The 18,817-nt window shown below is 49.9% G+C and overlaps 1 protein-coding gene across 11 annotated transcripts in view; it reads left to right on the top strand.

Moving 5' to 3' along the window:
* The window catches only part of CA2H19orf44 (chromosome A2 C19orf44 homolog), a 22,011-nt gene continuing 3,194 nt past the window's right edge, over positions 1–18,817 (top strand). For 2 of the 11 annotated variants that reach the window (XM_045492431.1, XM_045492433.1), the window contains exons 1-8: positions 2–121; positions 1,737–1,933; positions 2,031–2,194; positions 5,540–6,302; positions 8,887–9,199; positions 14,744–14,817; positions 15,748–16,162; positions 17,517–17,612. In XM_045492431.1, the coding sequence (XP_045348387.1) occupies positions 5,541–6,302; positions 8,887–9,199; positions 14,744–14,817; positions 15,748–16,162; positions 17,517–17,612 (1,660 nt within the window). In that variant the 5' untranslated portion in view covers positions 2–121; positions 1,737–1,933; positions 2,031–2,194; position 5,540. Of the gene's footprint in view, positions 122–328; positions 656–1,736; positions 1,934–2,030; positions 2,195–3,738; positions 3,836–5,539; positions 6,303–8,886; positions 9,200–14,743; positions 14,818–15,747; positions 16,163–17,516; positions 17,613–18,817 lie in introns of those variants that run through there. The other 9 variants (XM_045492422.1, XM_045492426.1, XM_045492424.1 and 6 more) reach the window with 9 other exon arrangements.

The following is an 18,817-nucleotide window of genomic DNA, read 5'->3' on the forward strand; positions in this document are numbered from 1 at the left end:
GCGCTGGGATATGTAGTCTCTTCCGCCCTGGCGCAGTTGCCGGGGGCAACGGTCCCATCCGGCCGGAGTGTCTAGCCGGGAGCGCAGCGACGGCCTCTGCGGATGGACATCGTGGGAGGAGGTTGGTGGGGTTGGCCCGGTTGCTGCCGGGCTTGGCGACCGGTTTGGGGAGAGGAGTTGCGGAAAATGGGGAACGTTCTGGAGCTGGGCTTGTCGGGCTGAGGGAGGGTAGGGGCCTCACGCCTGGTTCCCCGTCGGGGCCCATTTGGGATCGTGGTCCGGGGTGGGTCGCTCCAGGCCGGTGGTGGGGAGGGGGGGGGGCAGTTGAGGGGGGTGGGAAGAGCCCGATGGGGTGAGAGGCGCCTGTGTGTTCAAAGTTAGGTTTATTTGTCTTTAACAACTTTATTGAGGATGCGTTTACCTACCGTACAATCCACCCCATGTAAGTGCACAACTCTGTTACTTTAATAAGTTTACTAAGTGGGGCAAGCGTCACCAAGATCCAGCTTTAGAACTTTTCTGTCTACCCAAGGATATCACTCCTGGCCCTTTGCAGTCCCTCCTCGCTCCTACTCCCAGCCCCAGGCAACCACTGATGCGCTTTCTGACTATAAAGTTGCCTTTTCTGGATAATCCTTATGAATGGGGTCATACAGTACGTGGTTACTTTCCCTTAGCATGATGTGTCCGAGATATATGCATGCATGTTGTTGTATGTATCCATATTCTTTTTTTTTATGCTGAATCGTATTTCATTGGATGGATGGACCTCGGTTCTTATCCATTCACTAGTTAATGGACTTTTGGGTTGTTTCCACTTTTTGCCTACTATGAATAATAATGAATATGAACATTTGCATACATTTCAATCACCTTTGGCTACATGGGAACTGTCAGACTGTTTTCCAAATTGGTGACTGTACCATTGTAATGCTCCATGACTGTGTACGAGGGCACCGATTTCTTCACATCCTCAGCAACACTTGCTATTATCTACAGTTTCTAATTTATTTATTTATTTTTTTGAGGTTTATTTTTGAGAGAGAGACAGAATGCGAGTGGGGGACGGGCAGAGAGGGAGGGAGACACAGAATCCGAAGCAGGCTCCAGGCTCCACCCTGTGAGCACAGAGCCCGGACTCAGGCTTAACTCACAAACCGTGAGATCATGATCTGAGACGAAGTTGGATACTTAACCGACTGAGCCACCCAGGCGCCCCATCTGTGGTTTTGATTGTAGGCATTCTAGTGGCTGTGAACTGGGATCTGGTGGTTTTGATTTGCATTTGCCTAATGGCTAGTGATGTTGAACATCGTTTCATGTGCTTATTGGCCATTTGTATGTTTTCTTTTTTTTTCAGCGAAGTATCTGTTCATATCCTTTGCCCATAGGTTTGTTTTTAATTGCGTTTTAAAAATATATCGATTTTGGGGCGCCTGGGTGGCGCAGTCGGTTAAGCGTCCGACTTCAGCCAGGTCACGATCTCGCGGTCCGTGAGTTCGAGCCCCGCATCGGGCTCTGGGCTGATGGCTCAGAGCCTGGAGCCTGTTTCCGATTCTGTGTCTCCTTCTCTCTCTGCCCCTCCCCCGTTCATGCTCTGTCTCTCTCTGTCCCCAAAATAAATAAACGTTGAAAAAAAAATTAAAAAAAAAAAATATATCGATTTTAGTTGTGATGCAATGGATAGAACATAAAACTTGCCGCTGTAACCATTGTTGATTTATTTTTAAACCTAGGGAAACTTTTCAGAAAAACTAGACGCTGTTAAACCTGGCCTGGTGGTCGGGCTTTCCCTCTGACCCACAGAATGGTGGGGGCTGAGTTACCTCCTGAGCCTCGGTTAGAAAAATATCAACCAAGGTAGCTGTTGACGTTCCAGCAGTCTCTACTTCCTCTTTACCACGTCCTTCCTGCTAAAAGCCCGCTAATGCAGGTATTCCAAACACTATTATCTAAATCTTACCATTTATTCCATGTCCTACAATGAACATAGGAATCTTATGAAGGGAATAATTGTCATCGTTTTACAGATGAGCAAGCCGAAGCACAGAGTGGTCAAGTAACTTGCCCAGCGTCACACAGGCTAGGACTCCTGCACTGTTTCTGTCAGGTGTGGTTGGTTTTGCCTTCACTGACCCCTGTGGTCAGGCCTGTGCGAGGCACTCTAAGTACCCAGATGGGGATGAGCAAGCAGGTACGCCACGCAGAAAAACAGAGTCAAAGAAAAACGATTCACTCTTCTACAGACAGAATCTTAGGGCTGGGTTCAATGTTTTTCCTCTCACAAAACATTTGATTTCAGCTTTTTTTTTTTTTTTAAAATAAGTTTATTTTCAGACATAGAGCGAGTGCAGGGAAGGGGCAGAGAGAGGGGAAGAGAGAGAATCTCGACCAGGCTCCACGGCGTCAGCACAGAGCCCGATGCCAGGCTGGAACTCACGAACCGTGAGATCGTGATCTGAGCTGAAGTCAAGAATCAGACACTTAATGGACTGAGCCACCTCGGTGCCCCTGAGTTCAGCTTTGAAAGATGCATAAGACAGACGTTGCCAGATTTTACAAATAAAAGTATGGGACACCCAGTTGAATTTGAATTTGAGATAAACAATAATTTTTTAGTATGAAACTATTTGGAACATACTACTTTTTAGTATGAAAATATGTGGGTCATACTTCTATTTTAACAATTATTGGGGCACCTGGGTGGCTCAGTCAGTTGATCGTCCGACTCCTGACTTCAGCTTAGGTCATGATCCCAGGCTTGTGAGATCGAGCCCCACCTTCGGCTCCGTGCTGAGTATGGAGCCTGCTTAAGATTCTCTCACCCCGGGTGTCAGGGTGGCTTACTTGGTTAAGAGTCCAACTCTTGGTTTCGGCTCAGGTCATGATCTCACAGTTTGCGGGTTCGAGCTCTGTGTCCAGCTCTGTGCTGACAGTGCAGAGCCTGCTTAGGATTCTCTCTCTCTCCTCTCTTTGTTCCTCCCCTGCTCGCGTGTGTGTGCTCTTGCTTTCTCTCTCAAAATAAGCACATAAACTTAAAAAAAAAAAAAAAAAAAGATTCTCTCTCTCCCCCTTTGCTTCTCTACCCTGCTTACGCTCTCTCTCTTAAAAAAAAAAAAAATTAATTAGTCTTTATCTTAAATTCACATCCCGAGGTGTCCTGTATTTAATCTGGTAATCCTCGTAAGATTGTTTTCCAAGTGGACAGGGATGGGAAAAAAGGCTCCTTCAGGTCCCACAGTGAATTCTTTTTAAACAACAAAATAACACTTGGCCTTGTTAAAACACTCAAACAGGATGGAAACAAGCAGTGGTTGGGCACCTGGTCTTTTCTGCCTCACATATTACGCTGGAGACGACATTATGCACACAGATCTCCCTCATTGCTTTTTCACGGGTGCGTAGCACTCGCTTGTCTGCACGTGGTCTTCTGGATTTCCCCGGGTCTTTTCGGATGGGTTCAAGTGCTTGAGGGGTACAGACAACGCTGCCGTGACATTCCTCGCGCATACACATCAATGTGCATTTGAGAGTGCAATCGGAGGCAAATTTCAATTGCCCGGGTGCCGGGCCTCTGCTTTTCACATTTTCGTTGCTGTTGCTGAGTTCCTTAGTAAAGGGGCTGCAGCAAACGCACAGCCACCCCTGCCATATTTTTCCATCTTTTTTTTTTTTTGAGACTTTAAACTTCTTTGAAACCTTTTTAAATCTTGGGGTGGGTCGTTTTTATTCTTTCAGGGGCATGCGGGAACACGGAGACTATGATAAAAGCACTGACCCCGCCCCGCTGAAGGCCGTTCACCAGCGTGTGCGCACAACACGTGATCCACATTGGGTGGGTGCTGCTGTGTCTGTCTGTAGCCCCTCCACCCTTCCAGGGCCGTGGTTTTTACCCTTAAACTTTATTTAAAAAAATTTTTTTTAACATTTATTTATTTTTGAGAGACAGAGGCAGAGCGTGAGCAGGGGAGGGGGAGAGAGAGAGAGAGATACAGAATCCAAAGGAGGCTCTAGGCTCTGAGCTGTTTGTTAGCACAGAGCCTGACGCGGGGCCCGAACTCTCAAACTGCAAGACCACGGCCTGAGCCGAAGTCAGACGCTCAACCGACTGAGCCACCCAGGCGCCCCAGGTGGTTTTTACCCTTAAAGTGAAGTGAGATTTTCTGCGGAGGGGAGGGTCCTTAAATACACAGGCTGATGTTAAGCAGTTCCTTGTGAGAGAGCTGGGGATACTTGGATAAAGGAGGAGCGCTGATGTGGGGAGCCAGTGGGGAGTAGGACTCTTGGAGTCGTGGTCGTGTCACTGGCCAGGCAGTGGAGCTCTGTCGGGAACAAGGGGGCCTTTGGAGTCGGACCTGAGCTTTGAATTTGGCTCTGTTGCTCACCAGCCAGGGGACCTTGACCCTTCCGGTGACCTTAACCGGTGACCTAACATTCAGGTGCTTTTATTTCTTTCACCTCCTCTTTAAAACGGGAGCTGGCGGGGGGAGGTAACACTAGCTGCCTCAAGGTTGCATGAGGATTAAAACAGATAATACAGCTCTGAGCAGAGCGCCGGGCTCTCTGTTGGAGGCTGAGAGGCACTGGCTCTTCTGTCTGACGTGCAACGTGTCTCCTTTAAGAGCTTGGCATCAGGCAAACCATAAGAGACTCTTAAATGCTGAGAACAAACTGAGGGTTGCTGGAGGGGAGGTGGGTGGGCGGATGGGCTAGATGGGTGATGGGCATTAAGGAGGTCGCTGGTTCGGATGAGCACGGGGTGTTATATGTAAGCGATGAATTACTAAATTCTACTGAAAGCAATAGCACGCTACGTGTTAACTAATTTGAATTTAAATAAATGTCGAAAAAGACCTGGCATTGAACGGTAATTCAGCCGGTGGTACTGGGTGTTGACATTTTCATTGCCATCCTGGGGCTTGAAGGGAGCGCTTCAGGCAGACTGCAAAGAAAGATTTGATCTTTAAAATGGGAGGTGTTGGGGCGCCTGGGTGGCGCAGTCGGTTAAGTGTCCGACTTCAGCCAGGTCACGATCTCGCGGTCCGTGAGTTCGAGCCCCGCGTCAGGCTCTGGGCTGATGGCTCAGAGCCTGGAGCCTGTTTCCAATTCTGTGTCTCCCTCTCTCTCTGCCCCTCCCCCGCTCATGCTCTGTCTCTCTCTGTCCCAAAAATAAATAAACATTGAAAAAAAAAAAAAATAAATAAATAAATAAATAAAATGGGAGGTGCTGAGGGGCGCCTGGGTGGCTCAGTCAGTTAAGCGACTGACTCTTGGTTTCGGCTCAGGTCATGATCTCACAGTTTTGTGAGTTCGAGCCCCACATCGGGCTCCATGCTGACCTTGTGGAGCCTGCCTGGGATTCTCTCTCCCTCTCTCTCTCTCTCTGCCCCTCCCCTGCTCGCTGTTTATGTCTCTCTCAAAAACAAATAAACTTAAAATAAATAAAATGGGAGGCCTTGAGAGATTTGAATGCATGGTATGAACACCAGGTAGGTATTCTTACTCTAAGTTTTCTTTCTTCACCCCCTCCCCCCCCCAGAATGGCTTCCAGAAGAAGAACTGGCCATCCCACGCGCAATATTTTTGGTGATTTTAGTGATCTTTCCTTAGAGGATTCAAAAATGGAAGAAATCAGAAACTTGAAAATCGGTAGAAGTCTTACCCAAATAGCACCCGGCCGCAGCAGATTTCTCAAAGAACACCAAACGATGGGTGTAAAATACTCACTCCCGAAAGAGAATGCCGTTGCGGAGGGTGGGCTCAGACTGTCTTCGGGGAGACCCCCGATCACTGCCTCGAAGCTCAGGGCCAGCGCTGCGCTCACAAAACTGGCTCAGCTGGAAACCAAGATCATGAATCGGAAAGCTCAGGCGGATTTGTCTGATGTGGAATCTGACCTGAAGACGCCCGAGGACAGTCTTCCGAGGAGCGCACATACAGCCCTTCCCAGGAGCACAGTCGGACTTCCCTCACACGGCCCAGAGAAAACCCAGAAACAAGCCCATGAAACTCCCACGGCCGGGAGCGGCACACCGAGTGGGAAGGTCAGTAGGTTTCTAAAGAAGAGGGAACCACGCGTTGAAAATGGATTCCCTGAAACACATTGTGGAAAAGAGAGGAGTTTTCAAACACCCAAAGAGAAAAAACCCACTAGAAAACTAGATTCTCCAGACAGCGATGAGGAGGAAATGAAAGAGTTGCTAGGAGGCTTGATAGAATCTTCTAGAGAAAAAGAAACATACACGAATCGGCGTTTCGTCAGCTCCAAAGTCAGTGAGAAAGAACGAACAAAAGTATTCTCGGTAAGTTTTTACGTATTCTTTTTTTTTCTTTTTTTTTTTTTTACTATTTATTTGTGAGAGAGAGAGAGAGGGAGCGAGCACACATGAGTTGGGGAGGGGCAGAGACGAGAAACACAGAATCCGAAGCAGGCTCCAGGCTGTGAGCTGTCAGCCCAGAGCCCGACACGGGGCTCAAATTCACGAACTGTGAGATCGTGACCTGAGCCGAAGTCGGACACTTAACCAACTGAGCCACCCAGGCTCCCCTGTATGTATTTATTCTTTGTTTGTTTTTTTTTAATGTTTATTTTTGAGAGAGAGAGAGAGAGAGACACACAGAATGTGAGCGGGGGAGGGGCAGAGAGCGAGGGAGACACAGACTCCAAAGCAGGCTCCGGGCTGTTAGCTGTCAGCACAGAGCCTATCGCGGAGCTTGAACCCGTGAACCGTGAGATCATGACCTGAGCCGAAGTTGGAAGCTTAACCGACTGAGCCACCCGGGTGCCCCTGCGTGTATTTATTCTTAACCAAGCCTCGCGTCTGCACTCTGTGTCACAGCGCTTTACAAAGGCTTGACAACAGCCGTCACCCGTAAGCTACTTGAGGAAGGGATTTGACAAGGAACCGTTGGGCTCCAGCCAATCACGGCTGCCTGCTTTGGGCCTGCCGTGAGGTGACAGGGTTTGGGACATTAGGCAGTTTTGCAATATCTGGAGTAAGTGTGCGCAGCACAGGCCTGCACTTTGTATGACGGATCGTGGTGCCGCACAGGAAACTTGGGACAGCTGCGTTTCTGTTTTTCAAAATTGAGATGAAATTCACATAATCTAAAATCCACATTTTTACTTTCGTTCCTTTTTTATTTTTTAAAGTTTATATATTTATTTTGAGAGAGAGAGAGAGAGAGCTCGAGCAACGGAGAGAGAGGGAGAGAGAGGATCTCAAGCAGGTTCCACGCTGTCAGCACAGAGCCCAACTCAGGGCTTGAACCCACAAACCGGGAGATCAAGACCTGAGCTGAAATCAAGAGTCAGATGCTTTAACCGACTGAGCCATCCAGGCATCCCTCAAATTAACATTTTTTTTTTTTTCAACGTTTATTTATTTTTGGGACAGAGAGAGACAGAGCATGAACGGGGGAGGGGCAGAGAGAGAGGGAGACACAGAATCGTAAACAGGCTCCAGGCTCTGAGCCATCAGCCCAGAGCCTGACGCGGGGCTCGAACTCACGAACCGCGAGATCGTGACCTGGCCGAAGTCGGACGCTTAACCGACTGCGCCACCCAGGCGCCCCTCAAATTAACATTTTTTTTTTTTTAATTTTTTTTTTTTTTCAACGTTTATTTATTTTTGGAACAGAGAGAGACAGAGCATGAACGGGGGAGGGGCAGAGAGAGAGGGAGACACAGAATCGGAAACAGGCTCCAGGCTCTGAGCCATCAGCCCAGAGCCCGACGCGGGGCTCGAACTCACGGACCGCGAGATCGTGACCTGGCTGAAGTCGGACGCTTAACCGACTGCGCCACCCAGGCGCCCCTCAAATTAACATTTTTAAAACAAACACTTCAGTGCCATTTAGTCCGTTCGTGATGCCGTGCCAGTGTACTACCTCTGTCTAATTCCAGAACGTTTCCATCAACCCCTGAGGAGACCCTGTACCTGCTAAATGATCATTCCTTGTTTTCCCCTCCCTCCAGCACCTGGAAATTACTAATCAGCTTTCTGTGTCCGTGAATTTGCCTGTTCTGGACATTTCACATGCACGGAATCATCCAGTACGTGGTCCTGTGTGACTGGCAGCTTTTCTGAGCATAATGTTTTCGAGGTTCATCCACATCGTAACATGAGTCAGTGTTTCCTTCCTTTTCATGGCCACGTAATATTCCATCGTGTCCATATACTACATCTTCTGTATCCACCATCCACTGATGGGCATTTGGGTCTTTTCCACCCTTTGGCTATTTGTGAATAGTGCTGTTAGGAGCATTTGTATACACGTGCCTGTTTGAGTCCCTGTTTTCAATTTTTGGGGCTCTCCCTAGCAGCAGAATTACCGGGTCCTGTGGTAATTCTGTGTGACTTACTGAAGCAGTGCCAAACTTTTCCAAAGCAGCTGCGCCGTTTTGCGTTCCCGGCCACAGTGCACGAGGGTTCCAGTTTCTCCACACCCTCTCCAACGCTGGTTATTAGAGCTAGCACTTGTTACTAGAGCCATCTTAGTGGGTATAAAGTGACGGAAAGGCTGCATTTTAAGGGGGAAAAAATCTGCCCATTTATTTTGATTCTGCTGCAGGCTCAGGCTTTCCCAGATCATGCACTCAGGGGCCTTAATTTAGAAACGGTGTGATTAACCAAATTTGTTTGAAAGCCATGTGATATTTCTGATTATTTGTGCAGTGTTTCTGCACTGCAGTCCCAATATTATCTCGTCTGAATGTTGTACCTTGACTTCTAGAGATGAAGGGAGAGAAAGAAAGGGGCTCAGAGAGAGAGAACTCTTTGATCGCCAATCCTTGGCCTGCCCTACTCTGGCCGCATTATTCCGTGATAAGGACTTCCTTGTCACCTGTTTGATAATTAATTTCATTTATTTCCGCCAAAGTAGGATCAGATCCCAACTCAACCAAGAATCCTTTCACTACCCAGTGAGGAACCTCCCGGCCCAAAGCCATTTCGGACATCATGTCTGCCACCCTCACAGTCAGCAGACGGGACCCTTCGCAGCACGCGCTCAAAAGCTCGCTCCCCACAGACTCACGCTTCAGGGGACACAGCCGCCTGCACAGCATCACTGTCCATCACCGGCACCTTTTCAAAATCAGCCTCCATGACGCCACATGGCAAGCTCTCCCCCGGAAGGAGTGAGCCTGAGCCTCACGATCAGTCGCCCTCAGAAGCTGCCGAGGACAGCCTGAATGGTAACCCATGGCCCTGTGCCCACCTGTCACCCTAGGCAGGAAGGGCAAGACCACCTAGAGGGTCCCTGGGCGGTGGGGGGGGGGGGGGGGGGTCACTGGGTATTGCCGTGGGGAATGCATCGGTCATGCCACCCCCTCTACTTCCTGACCACCTTTCCTGGTGGAGGAGCCAAGTCAGATTTTTGCTCTTGTTTTTTTTTTTTTTTTTTTTTTTTAAATTTACATCCAAGTTAGTTAGCATATGGTACAACAATGATTTCAGGAGTAGATTTCTTAATGCCTCTTACCCATTTAGCCCATCCCCCCTCCTACACACACCCCCCCCCGTAACCCTCTGTTTGTTCTCCATATTTAAGAGTCTCTTAGTTTTGTCCCTCTCTCTGTTTTTATATTATTTTTGTTTCCCTTCCCTTATATTCATCTGTTTTGTGTCTTAAAGTCCTTATATGAGTGAAGTCATATGACATTTGTCTTTCTCTGACTAATTTCGCTTAGCATAATACTCTCTAGTCCATGCACGTAGTTGCAAATGGCAAGGTTTCATTCTTTTTGATTGCTGAGTAATACTCCATTGTATGTGTGTGTACGTATGTATATATATATATATATATATACACACACACACACACACATACAATGGAGTGTATATATATGTGTGTATACACACAGACACACATGCGCACACACACATATATATATATATACACGTGAATATATATATATGTGTGTGTGTGTGTGTGCGTGTGTGTGTGAGAGAGAGAGAGACTTGGTCCCTCCATACACACACACACACACACACACACACACACACACACACACACACATATACAATGGAGTATTACTCAGCAATCAAAAAGAATGAACTCTGGCCATATATATATGTATACATCTTCTTCATCCATTGATGGACATTTGGGTTCTTTCCATACTTTGGCTATTGTTGCTAGTGCTGCTATAAACATGGGGATGCATGTGCCCCTTTGAAACAGCACACCTGTATCCCTTGGATAAATACCTAGTGGTGCAATTGCTGGGTCGTAGGGTAGTTCTATTTTTAATTTTTTTTTTTTTTTTAATTTTTTTTTTTTTTTTTTTTAACGTTTATTTTTGAGACAGAGAGAGACAGAGCATGAACGGGGCAGGGGCAGAGAGAGAGGGAGACACAGAATATGAAACAGGCTCCAGGCTCTGAGAAGTCAGCACAGAGCCTGATGTGGGGCTCGAACTCACAGACCGCGAGATCATGACCTGAGCCGAAGTCAGCTGCTCAACCGACTGAGCCACCCAGGCGCCCCTCTATTTTTAATTTTTGAGGAACCTCCATACTGTTTTCCAGAGTGGCTGCACCAGTTTGCATTCCCACCAACAATGCAAAAGAGATCCTCTTTCTCTGCATCCTTGCCAACATCTGTTGTTGCCTGAGTTTTTTATTTTAGCCACTCTGACTGGTGTGAGGTGGTATCTCATTGTGGTTTTGATTTGTGTTTCCTGATGATGAGTGATTTTGAGCATTTTTTCATGTGTCTGTTAGCCACCTGGATGTCTTCTTTGAAGAAGTGTCTATTCATGTCTTTTGCCCATTTCTTCACTGGGTTGTATTTTGGGTGTTGAGTTTGATAAGTTCTTTATAGATTTTGGATACTAACCCTTTATCTGATATGTCGTTTGCAAATATCTTCTCCCATTCCGTCGGTTTTTAGTTTTGCTGATGGTTTCCTTCGCTGTGCAGAAGCTTTTTCTTTTGATGAGGTCCCAATAGTTCATGTTTGTTTTTGTCTCCCTTGCTTCTGGAGACGTGATGAGTAAGAAGCCGCTGTGGCCAAGTCAAAGAGGATTTGCCTGCTTTCTTCTCAAGGATTTTGATGGTTTCCTGTCTTCTGTTTAGGTCTTTCATCCATTTTGAGTTTATTTTTGTGTCTGGTGAAAGAAAGTGGTCCAGGTTCATTTTTCTGCAAGTTGCTGTCCAGTTTTCCCAGCACCACTTGCCGAAGAGACTGTCTTTGTTCCATTGGATATTCTTTCCTGCTTTGTCAAAGATTAGTTGGCCATACGTTTGTGGGTCCATTTCTGGGTTCTCTATTCTGTTCCATTGATCTGAGTGTCTGTTTTTGTGCCATGTTCTGTCTTTAGTGTTTTCATTGAGTAACCCTGACCAATTACAGAGCAATAACCTGAAAACAATATCCTAGAGCCACATACGACAAAAAGGCAACGCGATTTTTCTTTTGGTGAAAGAGGAATTTACCTCCTTTCCTTTTTATATTCAGAAAAGGGAGTAAATCTCTAACCAGTCACAATTAGACACTTCTGTTATTTCAAATTATTCAATATTATTTTTATCCCAATATTACACATATTTAAGAAAGAAAGGAGAAAGAGAAAAGATGTGTACCCAACACTTAATGTCTTCCCTCTAGGGTGCTTCATTGTGAGACCCAAATTAAAATGTCTTTATTTATTTATTTATTTTTAATGTTTATTTTTGAGAGACAGAGAGACAGAGCATGAGCCAGGGAGGGGCAGAGAGAGAGGGAGACCCAGGATCCGAAGCAGGCTCCAGGCTCTGAGCTGTCAGCACAGAGCCCGACGCGGGGCTCGAACCCACGAACTGTGAGATCATGACCTGAGCCGAGGTCGGACGCACAACTGACGGAGCCACCCAGGCGCCCTAAACTGTGTCTTGAGGGCCTGCTGGGCACAGGCACGTGCCAAGGGTGTGTTAGCAAGAAGACGATAGCAAACAGGCCAACACAAGCCCTGCCCCCTGTGTGCTGGGTGACCCGTAGCTCGTGACTCTGGTAGGGGATGAAAAAAGAGCTTTTTCCTGCTACCCTTGTACGTTCCTGGCGGGAGCTCTGCAACAAAAGACAGGTTGAGAGAAAAGCATACAGTTATTAAATAGATGTTAAATATTCAACGTACGTTTTACGCGACACAGAGCCTTCCTAAGGAAACCAGACCTGGAAAAAAAAAAAAAAAAACAGTTAAGTGTGTGAGCGTTTTTACTCTAGGCTCGATGAGGAGTGGAAGGTACTGGAAAAACGTGATCAGACAAAAGGAAATGAGCTAAGGGTGGTTGGTAAACGGGGCCAGACTTTGCGAGGCCTGCTGTGATTCCTCTTGGGGTCCCTCTGTCTTGGAAACGGGATGCTCCTTTCCTCTGGGTGGTGGCGGTGGGGGGGGGGGGGCACTTCTCACGTGAGACCCTTGCAGCAGGTCAAGGGAGAAGGGCAGAGGATTCTTGCAACGCGTGCCATGTTCAAGTTCCCTCCTGTCTGGGATATTCAGTAGGCCAAGGTGCTGTATTTTGGGGTAGCGTGTCCTGAATCCCATCACAGACTAACGTGGGTATTCATGCCCCCAGGAGGTCAGCAGTAGAAGCCCTATCGGGGTGGGGTTTGGGGGGAAGTATTGCCATGAAGGGTGGTTCCTTCCGGTGCCCTTGTTAGGGTCGGAGAACGCAGGGGGATGGGCTCTTGGCTGCCGACGTGAGACACCCCTTTGAGCTCCCTCAGTGGCTCTGATCCTTGGGCCCGAGAGTTTGGTAAGTGGGTGTCCCTGCTCCCCTGGCCCCACGTCACCTCCCTCATCATGTGGATGGGAAGACGGGTATAGGCTGGTGGGGCAGGTGACAGACCCAGGTTCCTCCCTTTCTGCTGTTTGTCCACACTGCCGGTCCCGGCAGCCCTTCTGTCCTCACTGCTGGCCTGGAGGGGCCTCTCCTGGTGGCCAGCCCCTGCCCTCCCTTGTCCAGATGTAGCTTCGAGGGAGGGAGGCAGCTGGCAGTGGTGAGCACATTCTGAGTCTGACGTAGCTGGGTGGGCGTCCTGGCCCTGCCTCTTACCGGTTGTGCAGTCTCGGGCGCTCTGTGCCTCAGTTTTCTCATCCGTCAAGTGGGGGCAGAGCCACAGAAGTGGCTGTGAAGCCCCTCAGCTGGCCCTCTGCTACAGGAGGCGCGTGCGTGCTAGGGTTGGCCTACATGACGGTAATGTTTCTCGGCCAGTGCCAACGCTGTTCCCAAGTGCTCAAGTTCAGAATCACCCCTATGCCTTTGCTCTGGGCCAGCCGGATGCCTTTTAGTTCAGACGCTTTGTCCAGGGATGTGTCTTTGGACCTGCCTGCCCCGTGAATGGCAGTGACAGAAGCAGAGAGCTCGGAGGAGGCGTGAGCCCCCAGGACTGGGGTGACAGGGGGATTCACTCTAGGGCTTAGGATGGACAGGTGTGGGGGGCAGGTGGTGTGGACCTCCCTCTGTCTCTCTCTCTCTCTCTCTCTCTCTCTCTCTCTCTCTCTCTTGCCTCCAGCCCTGTGCCTGCTGCCCAGAGGACCCCACTCTTGCCTGTTCCTACCAACTTAGACTCTCTCTCTCTCTCTCCCTCTCTCTCTCTCTCTCTCTGTCTCTCTCACACCCCGCCCCCTGCCCATGTTTCAGGGCTTGAACTGAACTGTGCAATAGAAGTTGCTGCCAACTTTGGCTGATATCCACTGCCCACCCACCTAGAGGAGTGGGCTCATCTGTTGGGTTCCCAGAGGTCTGTTTGGAACACCAGAACTCCACAGAGGATTCTAGACTCCCAAGTCTCTAGGGCCCACGTGTTCAGGCACTGGCGACTGGCCAGCTGGCATGCCGAATGCTGGTCCTCCTTGGGCTCCTGTGCCCTTAACTTGCTTTAAGTGGGAACTTACGACACTTCGGGTCTAGTTTTATGTCTGCTTGAGTTGTCCCCACACCCCACACCCCCTACCTTGCACACACTTGGCACCACACATTCTTTACCGTGTTGCTGTCATCTACTCATCTGGCTCAGTGTCTGTTTTTATAACTAAAGAGGCTTTTTTTTTTTTTTAATGTTTATTTGTTGGGGCACCTGAGTGGCTCAGCCGGTCAAGTGTCTGTCTTGGGCTCGGGTCATGATCTCGTGGTCCGTGAGTTCGAGCCCCGCATCGGGCTCTGTGTTGACAGCTCGGAGCCTGGAGCTGCTTCGGATTCTGTGTCTCCCTCTTTCTCTGCCCCTCTCCTGCTCGCGCTTTGTCTCTCTCTGTCTCAAAAATAAACAAACATTAAAAACACTTAAAATGTTTGTTTTTGGGGGGGAGGGGCAGAGAGAAAGGGGTACAGAGGATCCAAAGGGGGCTCTACACCGACAGCAGCAAGCCCGATGCAGGGGCTTGAATTCACGAACCGGGAGATCGTGACCTCAGCCACAATCCAGAATTGGACGCTTAACCGACTGAGCCACCCACGTGCCCCGAAATGAAGCTTTATTGGAACCCAGCCCCATCCATTTGTTTACACATGGTCTGTGGTGGTTTTTGCACCATAACGACAGAGCTGAGTTAACTGTGGTACAGTCTAGGGTGCAAAGTGGAAACCATTTACTAGTTAGAGAAAACACGTGTAGATCCCTGTGCTGGCTTATTAAGGACCGAGACGGCACGCTTCTGTGTTTCTATTCTTAGCACTTAGCCCAGTGCCTATGACATGATGGTAAATGCCGTGTGGTATGTAAATGAGTGAATGTCATGTTGCATTTTTAATTACAGATTTTCGAATCAATCTTTTATCCCTCGATGATCTGGCTCCAGCTGTCAGTGAGAACTCAGACTTGGAACGGAAAGTGAGTACAGCCAACTTAATTTTTCACAGTAGGTTACGTGGAGATGCTTGGTAGCATTGTGCTTCCTTTAGGCCCGTGGGTCTTCGCCTAACCCCCGGGGGACCCTTGGCAGGTCTGGAGACAGTTTTGATTATCGTGACTGGGGTGGAGATTGCTGCTGGCGTCTGGTGGGTGGCGGCCAGGGATGCCGCTTAGTGTCCTGCAATGCACAGGACAGCCCCCACTGCAAAGAGTGTTTAGGCTTCAAATGTCAGGAGTGCCCCAGGTGAGAGATCCTTATGTAGGTGAAAACAGAATAAAGCTAGTTAATGTGGCAGGTGATTAAAGCAGGTCCCACTTAGGGGTGCCTGGCTGGCTCGGTCGGCGGAGCGTGCGACTCTTGACCTTGGCTCAGGTCGCGATCTCACAGTTCGTGAGTCTGAGCCTCATGTGGGGGCTCTGCGCTGACAGTGTGGATTCTCTCCCTCTCTGCCCCTCCCCCACTCATGCTGTCCCTTTCTCTCAAAATAAATAGTAGATAAACTTAAAAAAAGAAAAAAGAAAAAAAGCGGGTCCCTCTTAAACTGTCCCATAAGAACACCGTGCTGACCTGTACTCATCATAGTGCCCCATTCTTGCCATATTAGTAACCTCCTCACTATGGAACCTGCAGGCACTGTTTTAATAATACATAATAATGACATTGTAACAGATTTCAACCACGTGCCCCCTACACATGCTCACACCATCAGTGTTAAAATATAGCAGCCCCAAAGCATCTCAAGAATATTGCTCACGGTACTGGGCCTGCTCAAAACCCCTGAAGGACCAGCGTGGACCCTTCCCTGCTGGGCCCCCTGGGTACCCTGCATCCATTCTAATGCGGTGGTACTTGGAGCGTGTTGATCGTTCGAAACCACTTTCCCGTGACCTCTGTCACCCTCCCTTTAGAAAGAAGGCCAGCGGGAAAAGGCATCCAGCCAAAGTCCCCAGGCAGGGGGCCCTCCCACTGGAAGCGAGGTCTCAGAGTGCCTGAGCGATCCGTCGGCTTCCTCTGCCGGGCCTGAGGATGCTTCCAGCCCGAGGCCAACGTCTCAGGAGCCCACAGCCAGCACAGTGAGCTCGGCTTACTCAGAAGATTTTGAAAAATCCCCAAATTCGACAGCATCCGAGTCAAGGGCCCGTTCCGAGTCTCCTGAAAGGACGCTGGACACTCTGTCAGAATTCTCTGCAAGCCTGAAGACAGACCTTCCCCTGCCAATGCTCAAACCTTGGAAAAAGCAAGTCAGGGACGTTACAAGAGTCATCATGAAGGAGACGGCTGTGCAGACCCTCGAGCCCGCCTTCACCTACCAGTGGGTGGAGGGTAAGTGTGTGGGCCCCGGGGGGGAGGCGCCGGCTCCCAGGGCGCGTGCCACGGGCATCCTTGGAAGCATGACGAAGGCTTCAGGGTCTGTCATTGTTAACCAGCTGGGGGGCCTCGGTGCCCCGTTCCCTCTTCCAAGGACGTGGGGCAGCCGCCCTGGGTGTCTCCCACTGCCCCCCGAGCTCTAAAACATCCGGAAAGGTTTCAGAATCAGGTTCTCAGCTGTGGTGAGCCTGCCCCCGGGGGACCTCAGCGAGGTTGGAGCCAGTTCGGGCTGTCATGACTGGGCGGAGACCAGGGATGCTGCCCAACGTCCTGCGGTGCCCAGGCTGGCCCTGCCAGGAGATGACCCAGCCCCAAATGTTGGCGGTGCCCAGGGCGAGCCTGGGGACGGCACTGAGCGTGGAACCACCACCTGGGATGGCGAGTCCTCAGATGGCTTGGGGGTCCCGGTGCGGTGTGTTGTGGTGGATTCCCTTCTGTGGTGCAGGGGACATTGCTCTTCGTGGCCGGTGTGAGTTTCCAGGCGTCTGTCTTGTCTCCAGTTTCAGTCTTGGCCCTTCTGGGTGGAAAGGTCCCTTGCTTTTAAACATCCCCCCACTCTCTTTTCTCGTCTAGGTCGCTGCCCACAGCGTAGCCAGGGTTATTCCTGGACTGCACGAGGGCGTATAACACTCTCACCTGCTGTATTCATTTTGATTCAGGGGGGCTTAGCCGTGTCTCAGCCTGGGCTGCACGCTGGGGTAGGTCGTGACCATTTTCTCATTTCTCGGGGAGGAAAGCCAGTCAGACGTGCCAAGTCAGATCACTAGAGGGCCTTCGAGGGTAGTGGAGGCCCAGTTCTGACGTAGAAGCCTCTGTGCTCCTCTCCACGTCCTCCCGCTGCCTGACAACGTAGCCTGTTGTTGACAAATGTGCGCGTTTCTGTCTGTATTATTTTGCGACTTAAAGAGCCCTTTGGTAAAACCCAGCTGGTGCCGTTTTCCTCGACTAGGCCTGATACCGAAAGAGGAAAACAGCAGTCTAAATCAACCAGCTTATCAGAGTCCCGGGAACATTCCGAAGCCTTCGTGTGGCCCCTAGGATGGAGGGGAGAAGGAGGGGAGGGCATGATGTCCCGGACTGCGGTGATGGCTTGAGCCCGCTCAGCAGACCTGTACCAGGAGACGCCTCCAGAAAGACGGAGGCAGGTTTGGGGAAATTGTAAAGGAGGTTAACAAAGCAAGAAGGTGGCTGTCCTGTTCGGGACCTGTTCGGGAGAGGAAAGCACAGGCTCGCGTAGCTTATTTCATATGTTGATGAAAGTCACTCTGAATCCTGCCCACCAGCCCCTCCCCCTTTGTCTCTGGGACAGGGCCCAGTGTGGCGGCCGTCGGACCGGCTCTGGGAGGTGCCTACGTGGACCCCGTGCCCGTTGCCAGCCACGTCATCAGCGCGGACTCCATAGAAGGTAACAGTACAGCTCAGCGGGTCCTTGCGGTGAAGTGGACGCATCTTAGCTGCAGGGCTGCCCCCGCCGGGAGGGCTGCTGCCCCACTTCAGTGCTGGGTTTGGGGAGTCTGTTGGTGACATGGTCACAGGCAACTGCCCCGGTTCCTGGGACCCCTGACGACAGACTGGGTGTCTGAGAACCTTTGGTCCGTGTTGCCAAAGGACACCCATGTCGGATAAGACAGGAATGTTGGGAGTAACACACCTCTAGGCCCTCCACCCCCGCCACACTGCTTTTATTTTGCGCACTCCCCTCTGAGCCTTCACGTCCAGAATACATGGTGCTTTTTCCCCTGAAGACACTCGGCAGGTCCTGAGTGTGAGCCAGCGTGGCGGCCACAGGCCTGGACTCCTTTCAGGGTCTGGGGGAGTTGTGGGGTCCTAGGGAGGCCCGGTCCAGCCTGGGGCAGGGGGAAGGCCCTCCCAGCAGCTGCTGAGGGAGCCCAGGCCGCGTCAGGTGCCCACGGGGCCACTGGTGGCTCACAGGGCACAAACAAAGGTCCATCTAGGACTTGGGTTTTTTTTTTTTTTCCTTTTCAATTAAAAACAAAAAAATTTTTTTAACGTTTATTTGGTTTTGAGAGAGACAGAGTATGAGTGGGGAGGGGCAGAGAGAGAGGGAGACACAGAAGCTGAAGCAGGCTCCAGGCTCTGAGCTGTCAGCACAGAGCCCGACGCGGGGCTTGAACCCACAGACCGTGAGATCGTGACCTGAGCCGAAGTCGACTGCTTAGCCGACTTGAGCCTAGGCGCCCCTGCCATTTTCAATTTTTTTAAAGATGAAGATGTTAAAAATGCACAGGTTGTAACAATTGAAATGTTTGTATCCTTTCAAAAAACTCTTCCATTTAGCTTGCTATTATCTCAGAGATTTTTCTGTTCTCTTGTAGTCTGACAATGATCATTTCTTTTTTTAAAATTTTTTTTTTTTTTCAACGTTTATTTATTTTTGGGACAGAGAGAGACAGAGCATGAACGGGGGAGGGGCAGAGAGAGAGGGAGACACAGAATCGGAAGCAGGCTCCAGGCTCTGAGCCATCAGCCCAGAGCCCGACGTGGGGCTCGAACTCATGGACCGCGAGATCGTGACCTGGCTGAAGTCGGACGCTTAACCGACTGTGCCACCCAGGCGCCCCTGACAATGATCATTTCTAACAGTTACAC

The sequence above is a fragment of the Leopardus geoffroyi genome, chromosome A2 (assembly GCF_018350155.1).
Source record: "Leopardus geoffroyi isolate Oge1 chromosome A2, O.geoffroyi_Oge1_pat1.0, whole genome shotgun sequence".
NCBI classification, from domain to species: domain Eukaryota; kingdom Metazoa; phylum Chordata; class Mammalia; order Carnivora; family Felidae; genus Leopardus; species Leopardus geoffroyi.